Source organism: Sus scrofa, chromosome 12 (genome assembly GCF_054392235.1).
Source record: "Sus scrofa isolate SSC_HxYL_T2T_F1_AM1 chromosome 12, Sscrofa_HxYL_maternal_Yorkshire_Landrace_v2.0, whole genome shotgun sequence".
Classification (NCBI taxonomy): Eukaryota; Metazoa; Chordata; class Mammalia; order Artiodactyla; family Suidae; genus Sus; species Sus scrofa.
In genome coordinates this window covers 58,188,499-58,205,813 of record NC_139394.1, presented here as the reverse complement: position 1 = coordinate 58,205,813, position 17,315 = coordinate 58,188,499, and the positions used below count along the sequence as shown (strand labels likewise).

At 51.5% G+C, this 17,315-nt stretch overlaps 1 protein-coding gene across 6 annotated transcripts; it reads right to left on the bottom strand.

The window, feature by feature from the left end:
• Window positions 1-5,491: 5,491 nt before the first annotated feature.
• Window positions 5,492-12,413, bottom strand: ATP1B2 (ATPase Na+/K+ transporting subunit beta 2). Of its 6 annotated transcripts, none has more exons than XM_084985976.1 (8): window positions 11,360-11,495; window positions 10,735-10,848; window positions 9,827-9,955; window positions 9,103-9,207; window positions 8,794-8,999; window positions 8,289-8,345; window positions 7,396-7,494; window positions 5,492-7,285 (listed from the first exon to the last, which is right to left on the bottom strand). In XM_084985976.1, the coding sequence occupies exons 2-8, from the start codon at window positions 10,763-10,765 to the stop codon at window positions 7,121-7,123; spliced, it is 792 nt and encodes a 263-aa protein (XP_084842102.1). In that variant the 5' UTR covers window positions 10,766-10,848; window positions 11,360-11,495; the 3' UTR covers window positions 5,492-7,120. The 6 variants fall into 6 exon arrangements, with proteins under 6 accessions (XP_084842102.1, XP_084842098.1, XP_084842100.1 ...); XM_084985972.1 differs by lacking the exon at window positions 11,360-11,495 and adding an exon at window positions 11,103-11,281; XM_084985974.1 differs by lacking the exon at window positions 11,360-11,495 and adding an exon at window positions 11,226-11,281.
• Between the last annotated feature and the right edge of the window lie 4,902 nt (window positions 12,414-17,315).

Sequence of the window (17,315 nt, the reverse complement as noted above, 5' to 3'; positions counted from 1 at the left end):
GTCCGGAGTTCCCGTCGTGGCGCAGTGGTTAACGAATCCGACTAGGAACCATGAGGTTGCGGGTTCGGTCCCTGCCCTTGCTCAGTGGGTTAACGATCCGGCGTTGCCGTGAGCTGTGGTGTAGGTTGCAGACGCGGCTAGGATCCCGCGTTGCTGTGGCTCTGGCGGAGGCCGGTGGCTACAGCTCCGATTCGACCCCTAGCCTGGGAACCTCCATATGCCACGGGAGCGGCCCAAGAAATAGCAACAACAACAACAACAAAAAGACAAAAAGACAAAGAGCCCAAGTCCTTTGAGACTTGGAATAATTTATTTATTTATTTATTTATTTGGGCCACACCCATGGCACACGGAGGTTCCCAAGCTAGGGGTGGAATCGGAGCGACAGCTGCCAGCCTACACCACAGCCACAGCAACACCAGATCTGAGCTGTGTCTGCAACCCACACCACAGCCCACAACAACCAACACCAGATCCTTAACCCACTCAGCAAGGCCAGGGATCAAACCTGCATCTTCATGGATCCTAGTTGGTTTTGTTACATGCTGAGCCACGAAGGAAACTCCCTGGAATAATTGTTAGAATTAACCTTGATTTTGGGAACACAGGGGTCCTCAGATCTGTGACACCCAGCCAAAGTTGTCCAGTGAGGAAAATGTAAGGCCATACATGCTTTCATTATGAAGAAAGGAAGGAACTTAGTACCAGGATTCTGAAAATTAAAGATATAAATTATTGAAAGAGAAAGCAACCTTGGTTGAGAGATAAAAGTAGGGCATAAAGGAGTTCCCGTCGTGGCTCAGTGGTTAATGAGAAAAAAAACCCAAAAGCCTTACAAACTACAAGCCAAATTAATTTATAAAAATGCAAAGTCTCTAAATAGTATCAGAATGTATGGAAAAATCAAGAGTATTAATACTATAACCAAGTAGAGTTTATTCCAAGAACATAAAGTTGTTTTTCCAGAGAATCTATCAACATCATTCAGTATGTTAACAAATTAAGGAAGAAAATATGATCATGTGAATAGATGCTGCAAAGAATTTGATTAAATTTCAACAGCTATTTATTAAAAAAAAAAAAAAAAAACGTAATTAAACTAGTAACTGGGAGCAGGAGCTCCCATTGTGCCTCAAAGGAAATGAATCCCACCAGTAACCATGAGGTTGCAGGTTTGATCCCTGGCCTCGCTCAGTGGGTTAAGGATCTGGCATAGGTCACAGACTCGAATCTGGCGTTGCCGTGGCTGTGGCGTAGGCTGGCATCTGTAGCTCTGATTCGACCCCTAGCCTGGGAAGTTCCATATGGCATGGGTGCGGCCCTAAAAAAAGAAAAAAAAGACAAAGAAAGTAGTGGGGACTTCCCATTGTGGCTCATCAGGTAAAGAACCTGACATAGTGTCTGTAAGGATGTGGGTTTGAGCCCTGGCCTTGGTCGGTGGGTTAAGGATCTGGCATAGCCTCAAGCTTTGGTGTAGGTCCCAGACGGCTCAGATCCGGTGTTACTGTGGCTGTGGTTTAGGCCAGCACCTGCAGCTCTGATCTGACCCTGGAGTTTCCATATGCCTCAGGTGTGGCCCTAAAAAGAAAAAAAATAATAATAATGGTAAATAAAATAGTAATGGGATCCTGGTATTATCCTAATGTTTAAACACTAAAATAATTCAATTAAAGTTAAGAACTATGGAGTTCCATTGTGGCTTAGCAGAAACAAATCCGACTAGTAACCATGAGGTTGTGAGTTCAATCCCGGGCCTCTCTCAGTGGGTTAAGGATCCAGCATTGCTGTGAACTGTGGTGTGGCCCAGCAGCTGTAGCTCGGATTCAAATCCCTATCCTTCAAAAAGACAAAAAGACAACAACAACAACAAATCCCCATTCCTGGAATTCCCGTCGTGGCTCAGCGGTTAACGAAACCGACTAGCATTCACGAGGACTCGGGTTCGATTCCTGGCCTTGATCAGTGGGTTACCGATCTAGCATTACCATGAGCTGTGGTGTAGTTTGCAGATGCAGCTTGGATCTGGCGTGGCTGTGGTTGTGGTGCAGGACAGCCCCTATAGCTCCGATTCGACTCCTAGCCTGGGAATTTCCATATGCCACAGGTGTGGCCCTAAAAAGACAAAAAAAAAAAAAAAAAAAAAAAAAAATTAATAAGATAGTTGAATGGTAGATAGGAAAAGTTTTTTTTCTCTCCTTGCAAAGCACTGAGAAAAAAAGAATGGAAAGTATTCCAAATCAATAACAAACAGCAATAAAATATTTAGCAAGAAGTTTCATAAGAATCACACAGAAAAAAGTAAAAGACCGTTGAAGTCTCTGTTGTGGTGAAGCGGAAATGAATCCGACTTAAATCCATGAGGATGCGGGTTTGATCCCCGGCCTCACTCAGTGGGTTAAGGATCTGGCATTGCCATGAACTGTGGTGTAGGTCACAGACACGGCTGGGATCCCGAGTTGCTATGGCTATAGCTGTGGTGTAGGGCAGCAGCTGCAGCTCCTATTTGACCCCTAGCCTGGGAACTTCCATATGCTGTGGGTGCAACCATAAAAAGAAAAAAAAAAAGAAAAAAAAAAAAAGTAAAAGAATGGCACAGAACCTATATGAAGAAAACTGTAGAACCTTACTTAAGGACATAAACCAAGCTCCAAACAAAAGAAAAGAGAACACATCCTTAGATGGGAAAACCTAATATCCTAAATAAGATGAATTCTCTTGATATAAAGTCACAAGGCAATTCCAGTTAGAATCCCAAGTTTTGACGGTTTTTGTTTTTGTGAACTGGATATATTTATCATGTATTTATATAGAGAAGAATATGTGCCCAAGAATAGCCAATAGTTGTTTTTTGTTTTTTGGTTTTTTTTAAAAGCATGGCTGAGAGGAATGGGAAATCTGCTTGCCTTGCTAGCAATCAGGAGACATTCTATAAAAGTTCTGCAATCAGGAGTTCCTGCTGTGGCCCAATGGGATTGGCAGCTCCTAGATGCAGGTTCGATTCCCCAGCCCAGCCGTGGGTCACAATTGCAGCTCAGATCTGATTCCTGGCCTGGGGAACTCCATATGCTGTGGGGCAGCCAAGAAAAAAAAAAAAAAAAAAAGTCTTGGACTCAGATCAATATGGCTTGGAATATAAAATCGTAGACAAGCCATGGTCAGCAAGTAGTGAATCCAGAAGTAGATCTCAGCATACAGGAAACTCACTATGCAGCCAAATTCAATTCAATGAAAGTAAATTATGGATTTTTTTTTTTCCGCTGCACCCGAGGCATGTGGGAGTTCCTGGGCCAGGGATCAGTCACAGCTGCAACTTATGCCACAGGCCTTAACCCACTGTGCCAGGCTGAGGTTCTCACCTGTGTCACTGCAGAGACACCACCAGGTCCTTAACCCACTGCACCACAGCAGGAACTCCAAATTATGGATTTTTAAAAAATGAAGATGACACAACTACAAATATAAAATAAAACCAGACTCCTAATTTACACCCACACAGAAAGAAACAAAAATAAACCAAATGAATTAAGGTGAATGTAAAAATTAAAATGGAAGAAAACCCTGCCAAAAAAATTTAGAAAATTAGAGTATACCAGAATTTCTGTTGTGACGCAGCAGAAATGAATCCAAATAGTATATATAAGGATGTAGGTTCAATCCCTGGCCTCACTCAGTGGGTCGGGGATCCAGCGTCGCCATGAGCTGTGGTGTAGGTCACAGATGCAGCTTGGATCCTGCGTTGCTGTGGCTGTGGTGTAGGCCAGCAGCTGTAGGTCCAATTCGACCCCTAGCCTGGGAACTTCCATATGCCGTGGGCAAGGCCCTAAAAAGAAAAAAAAAAAAAGAGTATACCTTGCTGACTGGAAACCCACAAACTGCAAAAGAACAGCTAAGCATATTTGACTGTATAAAAAAGAAACCACTTTTTAACAGTAAAAGAAACCACAAACTCAAGAAACAAACAATCAATCGGGGGAAATTTTACAATGCACAGAACAGTTTATCTATAACTGTCAAGGAGTTTGAACAAATTAACAAGGAAAGAACAACCTAATAGAAAAAGTATGATGCAGCCATTTAAAAAAGTGAATTAGATGGAGTACCCTTCGTGGCTCAGTGGTTAACCGACCAGACTAGCATCCATGAGAATGCAATTCGATTCCTGGCCTCACTCAGTGCGTTAAGGATCCAGCATTGCTGTGACTGTGGTGTAGGCCGGCAGATACAGCTTCAATTTGACCCCTAGCCTGGGAACCTCCATATGCTGTGGGTGCGGCCATAAGAAGACAAAAATAAATTAATTAATTAACTAAAGTGAATTAGAGCTCTACCAGGCCAGGTGAAACTGAGTGAACAAAGTGAGATGCACAAAATTGTGTATGATATCCAATTTTGGTATAATAATGACCAAAACCCAGCCATCACTCTGTGCGTGTGTACCATGCATTCATGTTAAAATTGTGTATATACGTATGCATAAGTAATAAAGCTATTTTTTTCAAGGCAGATACTAAGGCCAACTCATTGCAAACAAAAACAGATAATCTCCCAGAAAATAAAAATTAGCTATAATTCTATCCCCATAGCCACAATAAACATTGTTGTATAGACTCACCCATCTTTTTTTTTTATGCTTGTGTGTGTACATTTTTTTAACACATAGAATTGGGATCCTATGGTTCAAACTGTTTTGAGATCTGTTTCTTCTAGTCAATTTTCCTCATCTGTCTCTAATTTGCTGATGCTATTCTCACTCCCATACTGATCCTTTAAGCCTCTAAGACACCTTCCCTGGAAGTTCCATCGTGGCGCAGCGGAAACGACTCCGACTAGGAACCATGACATTGCAGGTTCGATCCCTGGCCTCGCTCAGTGGGTTAGGGATCCAGCATTGCCATGAGCTGTGGTGTAGGTCGCAGACACGACTCAGATCTGGCCTGGCTGTGGTGTAAGTCAGCAGCTATAGCTCCGATCTGACCCCCTAGCCTGGGGACCTCCATAGGCCACAGGTCCAGCCCTAAAAAGACAAAAAGAAAAAGAAACCTTCCCTTCGAAGCCCCCATAGAGAGCAGTGAATTTTGTCCTGGGCAGCTTTCTCCCCTTCCTGGAAGTACCTTTAGGTCTACCTGGTTTTAGAGTTTCTCATGTGCACCTCCCTTCTCCTGTTAAACTGGCAAGTGCCTTGGGGGCAGGAACTCTGCCTCTTTCATAAGTGTGTCTTCACGGTGCCTAGAATGCACATAGTAGGCTCTTTATGAGTATTGCTGTACAGAGGGACATAGGCTTCTTGCCTCTCTCGTACGGAGCGATCTCAAGACAGTATAGGAGATGGAGTGATCTAAGAGGCAGATGCTTGGACACTGGATGGAAGAGGTCAAAGCTGGGGAGCAGCCCCCCCAAGGACTGCGTAACCCCCGGGTTCCCCAAATCCACCGTCTACTCCCTTCCCAGGGCTCTTCCAAAGGCTCGGAAAGGAACGACCCACACGCAGGACTTCGTGTATGATATATATTTATATATATAATCGCTCTCATTTTATTGTACTTTATCCTCTTTTTACAGTAGATCTGACACAGGCATTAAATAACTGCAGAGAGAGACCACTGGGGTGAGGGGAGTGCAGGAAAACACTGGGACCCAGAGGGAAGAGACTCAAGATCCAGCGAGAGAACAAGAGGCAAGGGTCCCACTGCGGGTGGGGTGTGGAAGCTGCAGCATCAAAAAAGCAAAGGGAAGGTAGAGGGGAGCCAGTGGAGGCGCGGGGGAAGCACGAGTTAAAATGCCACTGTGACTCAAGCGCACCAGAGGTCCCTCATTTAACATTCTAGGGCACTATGGGGTTGTTTCAGAAGGCAAAGGGGTCTGAAGGAGACGGGAGCCAAGAAATTCAGAGCCTTAGACTGAGGAGGTGTTTGCCATTTTCAGGCTGGCATGCGGAGGCAAGGGAAGGAGTTAGCGCTTCGTTGATAACTTGCTAAGAGAAGCCAGAGAGAGGACGGTGGGGGCAGGTCTGGGCCCAGGGGAAGGAGGTGGAATCGGCCCATAGCCGGCTGACGTTTCCAAGGTGGCCACTGGGGACCCAGCCAAAGTGGCTGCTCCTCCCCCAGGGCGCCTGGGAAGTGGAACTTGAAAGATATTCTGGGAAAGCCAATAGGGGGAAGGGAGCCATCAGCCAAAACAAAGTAGATATTCAGCCTAGGTCAACCCCGGCCCTCTGAGGAGTGCCTGGTTGGGTGAGAGGAGGGTCCAGGAAGAGAATTTTCAAGAACCAACATGGAACGTCTTCAGACCCTCATTCCCAGAATGGGGTTAGAAGCTGGAGAGGAAAGAGGCAAAAGGCCACAGGGCCACCTTGTCCTCAATTACAAACGACCCCCTTTCAGTGCAGGGAAGGGGGATGCAGACCTGGGGAAAGACCCGCCACAGGAGCCAACGGAGTCAGAAGCCACCAAGACAGCGACTGTGGTAGACAAGGCCGAGGGTGTGGGAGACAAGACGCTGATGGTGGCAGAGCTTGCATGGAAGGGTGGAGCGCCACATCCGTGACCATTTTGCAAGGTACAGAAATATCAAATCGCCCTCCTGCGCACCTGGAACTACTTGGTGAGGGTGTGTGTAGATCAACTACATTTCAATGAGCATCAGCAACAAAAGAATGACGGGCCGCGTTGGGGTCTAGATGCTAAGGGCTGAAATGAGCCCTGAGTGTTTGCAGGTGGGTGAATGAGCCTGGGGCTGGGCGGTGAGTGGGTGGGCATTCTCTATGGCTCTCAGGGGAAAGGCGGGCAGGACCCGTGGGGCAGCTCTGAGGACATCCCACGCACAGCCCCACCAGCACTCAAAGGCTCCTGACTCCTGTGACCGTCTTGGGGGCCCCATCTCCCCGTCTCCGACTGAGCTCGGGTGGGAGGAAGATGGACACCAATGGGTGTGGCCAGGGACTCGCCAGGGACTGGAGGTCAGGCTGGGTTCGGAAGCAAAGGAAAAAAGAGCAGGCGGCTCAGACAAGCCATAGCTCTGTTATAAAAAATACCTTTGGGGTGGGTGAGGGAGGGGTTCAGGCAAGGTCAGGGATATTCCAGAAGCATCCATAGGAAAGAGGTGGGGGCGGAAGGAAAGAGCCTCAGGTTTTGTTGATGCGGAGTTTGAAGGCCACGCGCCCGGCGAACTTGTCGCGCTCGTCGTCCGTGGCGATGTTGGCGGCGTTGATGCGACACTCCACGTTCACCTCCACGTTGGGGGTCACATTCAGGAACTTCACGGCCACCAGGGGCTGCGTGTAGTTCACCTGGGCCAGAGGAGGAGAGCGAGGGTCCAGGCCTGCGGCCACTCGGCCTCCTCCTCCCCGGGGGCCCGGGGCCCTGCAGGAGCCACCACCCGGCCTCCGGCGGGACTTACGTGGAACTTCTTGCCGTAGTAAGGGAAGTACATGAGATCGATGTTGCCGTTCGCAGGGAACATGACGAAGCTGCCGAGGTTCTCGGCATCTTCATCTCGCTGTGGGGGCGCAGGAGGATGGGGAGCGCCTATTAGGAATGGCAGGAGCTCGGACGCTCACCGCATTTCCCTCTGTTCTTCCTTCACCCCCAGTTATCGCGCCTCAAAGCCGTTTCCCTTGAGCCGGGAGGCGGGTGCCTTTGCGCGTGCGCAGGAGGGGGTGTCCTGTTTCTGCCATCAGACAGGGGCGTCCCCAAGGATGCTAACGAGCCTGAAGCCTCCTACTGCCCTCCCACCTCAAATTCTTACCCCGTCTTCGGGAATCGGTTTCTGGAGCGGAGCCAAGAGAGAACAGACAAATGAGTAAAGGGCTCAGCAGGAAGCGAAGAGGGGGATGAGTAAAGAGGGGCAGGACGTCCCTAGAGAGGACAGAGGTGAGGGGAGCAGGGTGACAGGGATAACTTAGTGATAGCAGGTGGTGCTTACAGATCAGCAGCTATCAGACACCTAAAGAGAACGGGGGGGTGGGGGGGCAGGAAAGATATGGGTTGGAGAGCAGAAGTCATGGTCAAGGAACAGAGAAGGTTAGGGGAAGAAGCTAGATGCCGGGACATCATGGGTGGAGTTAGGAAGGGAGTGTCTAGCCACACCAAAGAGCAGGCTTCAGCATCCTAGAGAGAAGCAAGGGATGGGAGCTCCTTGGAGTTTGAGCCCTACTGGAGCCCACTCTTACCCCCTTGTCCCTAGATTGACGGGGCCTCTGGGAGCAAAGAAGATAGGAAGAGATGAGTGAATGACAGGGGAACCATGAAGGACAAACAGGTGGACAGATGGACAAGACCCAACAGACTCACCTTCCCCACACAGGTAACATTCATGCTCTGGTTTGCTCCTGCGTAGAAGTTGATGACCTGGAATGAGGAGGGAGAGTAGTGAGGATTAGAGAAAGAAGTTGGTAAAGACAGAAGTATCCTGGGAGTTCCCGTCGTGGCGCAGCGGAAACGAATCTGACTAGGAACGATGAGGTTGCAGGTTCAATCCCTGGCTTCGCTCAGTGGGTTAAGGCTCCAGCACTGCTGTGAGCTGTGGTGTAGGTCGTAGATGTGGTTCAGATCTGGCATTGCTGTGACTGTGGTGTTGGCTGGCAATATTTTAATAAATAAATTAAAAAAATAAAAGGCACAAGCATCCAGCCTTCCAGCAACAATCTCGGCCTCGAGTGACCCCATTTCCCTTGTTCTCTTAGCCACTCAAACATCTAAAAAGCCCAAGAGCCCCAGTGAAAGAAAGCAACTGCCAGCACATGGTACAGCCCCAGGTCCCTCCTCCGTTCTCCCTGGGGACTCAAGTCACGGGTACCCGGTTCATCTTGATGAAGACACAGGGCTGTCCCGTACTGTAACCATAGTGGGTGGAATCCCCGATGCCGGAGCAGTTGCCCAGCTGGGTCCGGTTGAACTGACAGGCACGTTTCGGGTAGTTGAGGACTCCGTTATCTGGCTGTTCATAGTAACGCCCAGGGCGGCAGACATCATTCTTTTGGGCTTGGATGGAGTCATTGTAAGCTAAGGAGGTGGGGGGAGAGTAACAGGCCTGAGGTTCTGCTCCCAGAGTCCCCAATCCCCCGCCTGGGGTCCTGCAGAGCCACGTCACCAACCCCACACTCACGCTCTAAGAACTTGTTGAGCTTCTGAACATGCTGGTCCCAGCTTTCAGTGTCACTGACGTTGACGATGACATCAAGGTTCTCAGTCTTAGGACGAATCATCAGGCCTAGCCAACAAAGGCAAGGATGAGGGATGTATTAAGTCAGGGGACCACACACAGAGGGAAGAAGATAGACATGGGGAGCACCAGGGTGCCAGAGAGGGGTGAAGATCTCCGACCATCTTCACGGGAGGAAGATCCCCTGTGAACATCTGTCACCTCCCCGGATCACGTAGCTCTCAGCTATGGGAAATAGGAAGGCAGACTTCAAGAGGAACTTCCGGAGTTGCCCTCGTGGTTCAGTGGTTAACAAATCTGACTAGGAACCATGAGGTTGCGGGTTCGATCCCTGGCCTCGCTCAGTGGGTTAAGGATCCGGCATTGCCGTGAGCTATGGTGTAGGCCGCAGATGCGGCTTGGATCTGGCATTGCTATGGCTCTGGTGAAGGCTGGCGGCTACAGCTCCAATTAGATCCCCTAGCCTGGGAACCTCCATATGCCGCGGGAGCAGCCCTAGAAAATTAAAAAAAAAAAAAAAAAAAGAGGAACTTCCCAGTGCATAGTGACTGGATCATCAGAACCAAACCTCTGAGAAGAACTGTGAGTTCTTGGCGTTCTTGGCCTCCTGGAGGCTTGGGGGCACAAGAGCAGTTAGAGTGGCTGGTGGGGGAGCCTCATCACTCACCTGGTGTGGCCAGCCGGTCCTGGTACTTAGGGGTGTGGTCAGAGACAGTCTGCAGCATCACCCACATGGTGAGCGTGAACATGGCGGTGAGGAAGCCATAGAAGACGAGGTAGAAGAGGAGGATGAAGGCTACGGAGGAGGAGACAGGGGCAGTGGGTCTCCCTGGAGGACCTCGCCTACCCTCCCGCACCCCTCTCCCACTCAGAGGTTCTGCACAGGGACAGACCACAGAGCCTCGGGGATATCTTAGGACCTTGCCCTGGGAGCAAAAGGAGACGAGCTGGAAAAAGGCAGTTATGTCTGGCTTCCAGCCAGGACTCTCCTTCCCTCCTGGGTCTGAGTGAGCCCAACTTTGTGAAGGCCACAAGAGACCTAAACTTTCATGGCTGGCCCAACCCCTGGAATAGATAGGCCGAAGTCATTTTGCCTCAAATTAGCATTCCCAACCTCTCAACCTTCATGGCCCTGAAAAGGCCCAACATCTCCCCCGACTGCACTGCTACGCATGCTTGAAGCTCTCCAGCACAATGACTTTTCAAGCTGGCACTGGCCCTGAGTCGGAACCAAGCGCTCATCCCATCCCTCAGGGCGCGGACCCTCCCACTCAAATAGCAAAATCTTTTCTTTCTCGGAGGCCAGCAAAAGCCAAACCTTGAATGAGGCTCCTGGCAAGCTACAAAGTCTCTCAGAAACAGCAGTCCAGAACCTTCAACAGCCACCCCACCCCCAACACACACAGCACCCCGGCACACGCAGGAGTAAAAGTCGATCTCCCACAGCCTTCCAGGCGAAGAGCTGGTCCTTGGTGGATCTGACATGTCCCTCTGTCACTCCTCGGCCTAGTAGCCTGCTGATTCCGCCACCCCAGACCCCCCCAGTCCTTCCATCTCAGAAGACACTTCACCCACCATGCTGCCTCCGAGTCTCCCAAGCACTCATGGACCCCTCCAATCCCAGGGGCTGGACTTCAAGTTTCCTGGGGCAAGGACTGCATCACACCCACCTCCTCCTAGGTGCGTGGGCTAATGGGGACAGGGTTCAATCAGTACAGATGAACTGTAAATTGTGTCACAGAATGCCCCCTGTGCTCCGACTTCCCAGCTAGAAAATCCCTTTTGGAAGAATTCACCCCTCACTGGCACCTGTGCCCAACACCAGCCCCTCAGCCAGACAACTCCTTCCACACCTCCCGAGGCCCGCCACGGTACGGATGGAGAAGACGGCAAGCCACCCCAAGCCCATGGATATGCTGGGCCGGATGATGTACACATCTCACCACTAGTGACCGCTCCCTCTGCCTGTGACATCTGAGCTGAACAACCAGCCTGGAAAACCTTACAAGTGTCACCCCTGCCCGACAGCCCCCCGACCCACAAAGCAGCCACAGAAAGCTCCAAACCCCCCAGCAGTAGGATACAGACAACTTCCGCTGGGAAGAACCCCCTCCAACACACCCCCCACCTCTCCAAGACCCGCCCCCTCATGAATGTTCCCAGGGTCCAAGGGGTGGGCACAAGCTAAAAATAGACAGGCCTGGCTCGCTGGCGAGAGCCAGAGGGAGGGAAGGGGCGCTCTGCTGGGGAAGGGGGGCGACCGTGTGCAGCTGACCGGCCCCGACAGGGAGCGAGAGCGCCGCAGCGCGGACACGCGCGCAGAGCCCGCGACCCCCTGCGAGAGGGGGCTCCGCGGGGGGCGGGAAGGCGGCAATGACCTACTTTCTCCGCCTCCGCAGCGGCCAGCCGGGGAGATTAGACCAGCGATTCGGCCCCCTCCCAGCCCAGAGCCCGGCAGGGGGGGCCGGACGCAGGGGACCCGGGAAGGGAGCTGGGGCTGCGCTGGCGGGACCTTGTGCCCCCGGGGCGTCGCCCTGCGGGCCCCCCGCCCCTCACGCGGCGGGTCCCCGTACCCCAGCTGGTCCCGGTGCGGCCCATGAACTGATGCGTCCTCGGGTTCCACACGAACTCCTTCCACTCCTCAACCACCTGCCCGCAGCTCTTCTTCTCTTTCTGGATGACCATCTTGACGGCGGGGGGCGAGTCCCGCGCAGGGCGGGGGCTGCGGAGAAGCCCGGGTGCGGCGCGTTGAAGCCCCCCCACACGCACCAGAACGCGCGGGGAGCAAAGACAGCAGAGACGAGGGAGACCCCCCTCAGATGTGCAGCTGCTGCAAATTCCGGGGTGCAGGGCCACGCGCCGCGGGGTGCTGGCCGCGCAGCGTAGGATGTGCAGATCCTAGGGCCCCTGACTGCGATGAAAAGCGGGGTTGTCCGAGCAGGGAAGGATAAAAAGGGGAAGGGGTGCGAACGCAGCTTTAACCCTCAAACCTCCCAGAAGCAAAATGAAAAGGGATGCAAAAATAGACGGCTGCAAAACCCGAGCGAAGCGCAGGAAAGATCGGGGTGCGAGGAGGGAGGGAGAGGTGGGGGAGGGGGCCGCCCCGAAATCCGAGATGCAAAGAAGCTGTAGAGAGGGGTCGGGTGACCGCTCAAGGCTCTTCTGCCGAGCGGAGACCGCCACACCAGCGGTGGCTTGGCGGGGGTGTTGGGGTGGGGACACGCAGTTGTGGGGACAGGCGGGGACGGGGGTCCCCCGGGCGGAGGCTCCGCTCTTCAGCAGTGCGGGGCCGGCAGGCGCCGCGCGCAGTCTTTATACTCGGTGGCTCCGGGGGTGCCCGCCCCCTTCCCACCCCCAGGAGCCCCGCCTCCTCGCGCTGGCCCGGGCGACCTCATGCATATGCAAATTTGGGGGGAGGATTGGGCCCGCCTCCTGACGCCTCTTCAGGACCTGGAGATCTCTCCCCTACCCCCACCCCAGGTACTGGACGGGATCTGGGTGAGTGGAAAGGCTGGAGGGCGTGTCCTGGCGGCGCAAAGGGAAAGATAACCCTAGAGAGACACAGAGACCCGAAAGCAGATACGTACTGAGACGGGGGCCACAGTCTGGGAGTTAGAAAGAGACTTACGATTCAGGAGACAGGGCAGAATGTACGACGAATAGAGTCAGAGACCAAGAAAAACAGATCCAAGAGGCCATCGGGGTGCTGCTCCAGCCAGGATGGAAGCGAGAACAGGCCACAAAGAGACAGAAGCCACCACAGGAGGGAAATTCCCCTAACACCTCCTTCAGTCCCACAGCCCCTTCTCCCACCACCCTATACCACAGCCACAGCAACGCGGGATCCAAGCCGCATCTGCAACCTAGACCACAGCTCACAGCAATGCCGGATCCTTAACCCATTGAGAGGCCAGGGTTCAAACCCGCGTCCTCATGGATGCTAGTCAGATGCGTTTCCGCTGAGCCACGACGGGAACTCCCCTGGGTCAACAGGAATTTCTCCAGCACCTGCTAAAGACCTTGTACAACCCAAAGCTGGGGAGGAAAAGTCACAGTTCTGAGAGGGCTCCAGAGACCCACAGTCTACAAATGGGGTACTAGGGCCCCCAAAGACCTCCTGTTAGGAATCATCGTCTATGTCTTTTCATCTGCGAATCTTGCCACTTTTCCTTGGAGAGGGTTTTCTTCTTTCAACTCTCACCCTAAATCTTTGGCTCTATTCCTCAACAATTACCAACCCTATCACCCCCTCCCCTTCAAACTCTTTCCCTCCAGTCCGGGGCAGGCCTCATGGACTTGGGATCTGCTTGCGCAAACAGGGCCCGTGCTCTGAATGGCTTTGTGCTTGGTTTAGTGCTCTGTAGCCACCATCTTGAATTTAATAATTTTATCTTGGAACTTGTGCTTTGTAAGGGAAGTCCCATGGGACAATGAAGCATATATGTGTGTGAGCAGAGGAGATGCGCCTAACATGCCATTTGTGACGCTCCATGAGCACGGAGCTCTGGTGGACCCACCATGCCTGGGAATCTGGTGAGACTCTGAATACAAGGTAAGCGTGTTATATCTACACTGGAACAGTAGGGGTGCTGACAGCTGACAGCCCACACTTTCCCTTTGAACAGATTTTTTTTTTTTTTTTTTCTTTTTAGGGCGGCACCTGTGGCCTATTATGGAAATTATCAGGCTAGGGGTTGAATTGGAGCTGCAGCCGCCAGCCTACTACTACAGGCAGAGCAACGCTGGATCCTTAGCCCACTGAGTGAGGCCAGGGATTGAATCCCCATCCTCATGGATACAAGTTGGGTTCGTTTCCACCTAGCCACAGTGGGAACTCCTGAAACAGCTTGCTTTAAACATCTGATCTGAGAGGTAGGCAGGAGCCAAATCATACAGGGCCTTGTAGGGCAAAGGGGAGTTGTCGAGGTTTTAATCCAGCTATCACAGAAGCAATTCAAGGTTTTTTTTTTTGTTTTTTTTTGTTGTTTTTTTTTTTTTGTTGTTGTTGTTGCTATTTCTTGGGCCGCTCCCGCGGCATATGGAGGTTCCCAGGCTAGGGGTCGAATTGGAGCTGTAGCCACCGGCCTACACCAGAGCCACAGCAACGCGGGATCCGAGCCGCGTCTGCAACCTACACCACAGCTCACGGCAACGCCGGATCGTTAACCCACTGAGCAAGGGCAGGGACCGAACCCGCAACCTCATGGTTCCTAGTCGGATTCGTTAACCACTGCGCCACGACGGGAACTCCCAATTCAAGGTTTTTAAGCAGGGAAGTGTCAGGATTGAGTGTAATGAAAATCACCGTGGCTGCTGTGAGAGCAGACCCCGGGAATCAAGGAGACCAGGGAGGAGGACTTGACAACGTCAAGGAGATACGGATGGCTTGCCCCAGGGTAGCATCTTTACGGATGGAGACAAGAGGATGCGTCCAGGATCTGCTTAGGAAGTAGAGTGATGAGCAATGGAGAGGAATCGAGGCTAGTGCCTGGGGTTTTGTCTTGAGCGACTCTTTCCAGCTAGAGTTACAAACTTTCAGAGCAGGCCTTTGTCTTAGACTTTGCATAGCTCCTCTACCCCCAAGCAACCCACTGAGCTACCGGCTGCTGACCTGGGCTTACACGTGGAATTGGCTCCTTCCACAAGAAACCTCAGGGAAGCGACTTGCCTTTCCCTCCGTCCAACAAGGAGCGTGCAAATGGGCCGGTCTCCATCTGGAGAGATGAGACCTGGATCTTACCCTCAACGCACCCAGCTTGGCAAACCCAAGCCTGGGGATGGCCTCCAGACTGTTGGTTCACTCTCTGCCCTGTCACCCAGACCCACTTGGAAAAAATAGAACCACCATTTGAAGTGGCTCTGGGGTAAGGCTGAGATGCGTGCTGCTCCCTTCCACGCCTTCTCCTGCAGGTGAAGGTCAGCATTGGTGCTCACAGGGAGATAAGCCGAGGAAGATATGTGGGGGCAAAGAGCCGGTATAGACCTCCAACCTCTTCCTGGGACCCAGGCCTCCCTCCAGCATCTCCAGAAAGGGGGACGGGGAAAAAGCGCTCCCACACCCCCTCCCATACTCCGGAGCCTGTCGTGAGATCGGTGCCCAGTGATTCCCCTCCCCGCAACCAGCCTAATCCCAGGGACTCAGCTGTTTGGGTTCCCAACCAGATGGGTCTGTATAGAAGTTCCTGTTGTGGCTCAGGGGTAACCAACTTGACTGGTATCCATGAGGACATGGGTTCAATCCCTGGCCTCCCTCAGTGGGTTAAGGATCTGGCATGGCCACGAGCTGCAGAGTAAGTCACAGATGAGGCTCGGATCTGGCATTGCCAAAAAAAAAAAAAAAAAAAAAGGGTCTTTATGGGAGTTCCTTGTGGTGCAGCCGGTTAAAGATCCAGTGTTATCATTGCAGCGGCTTGGGTCACTGCTGTGGCATGGGTTCAATCCCCAGCCTGGAAACCTCCACATGCTGTGAACAAATAAAAAAAAAAAAAAAAAAAAAAAAAAAAGAAAGAAAGAAGGAAAAAAAAAAAGATGCATCTTTGCAGAGACAAGAACAAGGAAGGAAGAAAGTGCCAAAACACAGGTATGGGGGGAGGGAAAATGAGGAGCTATTATTTCACAGATACTGAGTTTAATTTTACAGCACGAAGAGTTCTGGAGATGGACGATGGTGATGGTTGTAGGACACTGAAGTTTAATGTCACCAAATGGGATACTTAAAAATGGTTAAGATGGTAAATTTCAGTTTATGAGTATTTTAACCACAATTTAAAAAAAAAAAAAAAGGAAAGGAAACACAGGAAAGTCTTCCACTGACCAGACTGAGCCCCACCTCCTCGGTAGGATAGACAAGGTCTCTGACCCCATGGCTCAAGGTGCCTCCCCCACCTGCCCTCATTCCACCATATCAGTCTGGCCCCTGATTCAGCCACATCGCACACCCTTCCTTATTTCCTATGCTGGGCACCAGGCGCAGACTGAGAGTCCAAGAACTATGCACCAGGCTAATGGTATTAAAAAGGGTAACATTTTGGAGTTCCTGTCATGGCGCAGCAGAAATGAATCCAACTAGGAACCATGGGGTTTCAGGTTCGATCCCTGGCCTCGCTCAGTGGGTTAAGGATCCGACTTTGCCGTGGGCTGTCGTGTAGCTCGCAGACTGGGCTTGGATATGATGATGTTGCTGTGGCCGGGGCGTAGGCTGGCAGCTGTAGCTGGGATTAGACCCCTGGCCTGGGAACCGCCATATGCCGCAGGTGCGGCCCTAAAAAGAAAAAGAGAAAAAAAGGGCAACATTTCTCATTTATGGAGCACTTTCCATATACCACGCACAGTGCTCAGCATCTGACCTACAATGAATTCACCAACTCCCCCAACAACCCTGAGTGGAGTAACTGGCCCATTTTGTAGATGGAGAAACTGAAAGTTAAAGAGGTTCAGCCATCGGTTCAAGGTCCTGGCACGTCGTAGAAATTCCTATTAAAGCATCTTACATGTCTAGTTCTTTCCCCAGATCCCAGCTCTCCAGGGCCAGGACCAAATCTTATTCATCTTTGGAGACTCTGTGGACTCCCTAACACAGGCCTTGGCATACCCTCAGGAGCCAATTAATGTTACCTGAAAGAAAGGGAGAGAGAGAGGGGGACTTCCCGTTGTGGTGCAGCGGAAACGAATCCGACCAGGAACCATGAGGTTGCAGGTTCGATCCCTGACCTCGCTCAGTGGGTTAAGGATCTGGCACTGCTGTGAGCTGTGGTGTAGTTGGAAGACGTGACTCAGATCCTGGGTTGCTATGGCTGTGGTGTAGGCCAGAAGCTGTAACTATGATTCTACCCCTAGCCTGAGAACCTCCATATGCCGTGGGTGTGGCCCTAAAAAGAAAAAAAAAAAAAAAAGAAGAAGAAGAAGAAGAGAGAGAGGGAAGGAAGAAGGGAAGGGAAAGCAGAGGAGGAATAAATGGTACGCTGCCAAGCTCCAGAAAGGTTTTCAGGGGTGTGGGAGAGGCAAGGGACACTGGGCTGGCATTGTAGGTGCCCTTGGCGAGGGCCTGGCAGAGTCTGTGTCAAAGCAGAGTCAGTCTTAATGAAAGAGTGTAGACAGCTCTGGATGGTAATCTGGATGGTAATCAGGAATCTTGGAATCTAGGGCAAGCTGGAGAG

Coding starts and splice junctions, on each gene's coding strand:
- ATP1B2 (XM_003131945.6), bottom strand. CDS start 11,844: ATGGTCATCCAGAAAGAGAAGAAGAGCTGCGGGCAGGTGGTTGAGGAG. Junction 9,208..9,826: donor GGACCGGCTGGCCACACCAG/GTGAGTGATGAG, acceptor TTTGTTGGCTAG/GCCTGATGATTCGTCCTAAG. Junction 8,346..8,793: donor TCTTCATCAAGATGAACCGG/GTACCCGTGACT, acceptor TCCTCATTCCAG/GTCATCAACTTCTACGCAGG.